General features: G+C 32.1%; 1 protein-coding gene across 1 annotated transcript in view; it reads right to left on the reverse strand.

Annotated features, from left to right (window-relative positions):
* Positions 1 to 1,938: 1,938 nt before the first annotated feature.
* LOC101561028 (olfactory receptor 183-like) overlaps positions 1,939 to 2,589 on the reverse strand; it is a 5,995-nt gene continuing 5,344 nt past the window's right edge. The window contains exon 2 of the mRNA XM_012515864.2: positions 1,939 to 2,589. This exon is cut by the window's right edge and continues 7 nt beyond it. Within this exon, the coding sequence (XP_012371318.1) occupies positions 1,939 to 2,589 (651 nt within the window).

The following is a 2,589-nucleotide window of genomic DNA, read 5'->3' on the forward strand; positions in this document are numbered from 1 at the left end:
AATGACAATCAAAAAAAGGTATTAAATTGGGATACAAATGAATCTATCATCTGTGTATGAAGCAACACCTAACAGCAAAGTTTGGGAAAACAGATGAAAGTGTGAGTAGGATGGAAGATATAATATCTAGAATTCTGTAAACAAAAATGAGTAATTTTAGAGTGTGGGAATCAGTGGTATCATTAGTAAAATGTGTGGAATTCCACTGTAGAAAATAAATGGCATCACTCTTTGGCCTTTTGGCTAAGATCGATTATGAAAGACAAATGGCAAACAACACCTGAAAATTGACCATACATTATACTTATAGAGTCTGAGGAGCAAGGAAATCCGCAAAGTTTTCTTTCTGAGCCCGAAACTGGATAGTACAGCATTATACTATAGTTCAGTGGTGGCAAAGAGACTCTATTTTGTTTCTAAACTCCAACTCAGGATCACCTAACTTTTACTTAACTCACTTTTCCCCAAATTATATGTTGATATTTATATTTATATTTATAAGCAGCTAATATTTTTATTGTTAAGAGAGAAAAATATTTCTGCCATGAGCAAAGGCATAGAATACATATTTATATAGAGAGAGATACACATCTACATGTATATCATGTGATTTGGACATAAGATTGTACAAGTAAATTATGCTTATCTAAGCCAACATGAAGGCAGTTGATATGAAATCAACATTAACACTACACACTCAGTGTAATAGCAACAACAGTCTAGTAGACCTTTTTGAAGGGGGAAATGATTTATTCTGCGGTGTACAAATGATAAGTCAGTTGACAACAAAGTATGGAAAAGCAGAATTTCAGTAGGGTGAAAGAACAAAGTGAATAGAATTTTGAGCAGAGAAAAATGAATAGTTTGTAAGACGAGGGACTCAGGGTTATCACTAGGAAAATGTATGAAATTCCTACTTGAAAAATTCATGGTAAGTATGTACCTGAAGACTGATCACAGACTGCATTTAAAGATCACAGATAGCATAGAAATGTAAGAGTTAAGGGTTTTCCTTTCCAAAGCAACCATGGGAGACTCTGTATCACACAATTACCACCACTTGAACATTGGTAATACCAATTTAAAGTCCCTTATGTGATCAATCAAAATATTTTAATTGGTAATGACCTTCTTTCTACATTTTAAAGGAAGAATAAAAAAATACTTCTATTCTTCCACTTTTCTAACTCTGTTCACCCATACCTAATTTTTTATTCTATTATCTTTTGAATTAGTGAGACTTTTTAGACTGACTCATTGTTTACTAACAAATCTGTTTCTAAAGCATCTGTAAAATGCTTAAATGGCATCAGAGGAAAAGAAATATAACACAACTCTCCTAATTACTGAAAAACACTTGAACTATGAATATCTTCATAGTGTTTCCTACAACATCACTATTTTAAACGCCTTCTCATTTCTAAGTTTATGCTGAAGGCTCTGTACATATTTCTGTGTAATAGATGGATTAAATTGCACCAAGAAGTGAAACACTCTAATTAAAAAAATAGAGTGAAAAATATTTTGAGGACTAGCCGCATTCCTGTATTTTCTTTTCATTCAAAGATACAACTTACACAACAATAACATAAAACTGACATGACTCCAAAGACACATTGAATTATAATATTTACGCACTTATCATGCTCAATTCAATCTGAAAAGAAAAACTTCTGTCTCAGGCTCAGTATATTTATAATGGAAATATATAATCAATAAAATAATTTCACTTATTTTTACCTTTAAATTTTCCTCTATGGCATGAACTATATATAAAAATTATTTATTAATAAATGATGCAAATATTTGAAGAAGCTAATAGAGTAAAAAAACCACTGAATTCATCTACATTACACAACTCTGACAGCAATCATCTTTGACCACTACTGGAAATACTCAAATTTTCTTCAAAATGTATTTTAATTATGAGAGTATATATTAATACGAGTCTAAAGAGTTATTCCTTAACATCTTTTTTAGTGAATTTATGACTTGCTTATTTCTCAGGCTATATATGATTGGATTTAGCACAGGAATTATGATTGTGTAAAACAGAGAGAAGATCATATCCTGATCATTTGCTTGTGAAGATGCTGGATGCACATACATAAAGAGTAGAGGGACATAGTATAGACACACAGACAGGAGATGGGCTCCACAGGTGGAAAAAGCTTTGTTTGCTCCCTTTTCAGACTTCTTTTTTAAAATAGTAAGGAGAACAAGTGTATAAGAGATAAGAATAGTCACAATGCTGAATACTTGTATTGAACCAGAGAAAATAAAGATCATTAGATAATTAATAGCAGGATCAATACAGGAAATCTTTAACAATGGTATGGCATCACAATAAAAGTGATGCATGATGTGGGAATCACAGAAGGTTAATCTGAATAGAAAACTTTCATGAATTATGGCATGAAGAATGCCACCTACAAATGATAACACTAATAGCTGGATGCAACGTCTAGTGGTCATAATCAGTGGGTAAAGTAAAGGTTTGCATATGGCAACATAGCGATCATAAGCCATTGCTGCCAAGAGGAAACATTCTGTGGTTACACTGATGGCAAAGGAGAAAAATTGTATCAT

Source organism: Octodon degus, unplaced genomic scaffold (genome assembly GCF_000260255.1).
Source record: "Octodon degus isolate 3935 unplaced genomic scaffold, OctDeg1.0 scaffold00081, whole genome shotgun sequence".
Lineage (NCBI taxonomy): Eukaryota > Metazoa > Chordata > Mammalia > Rodentia > Octodontidae > Octodon > Octodon degus.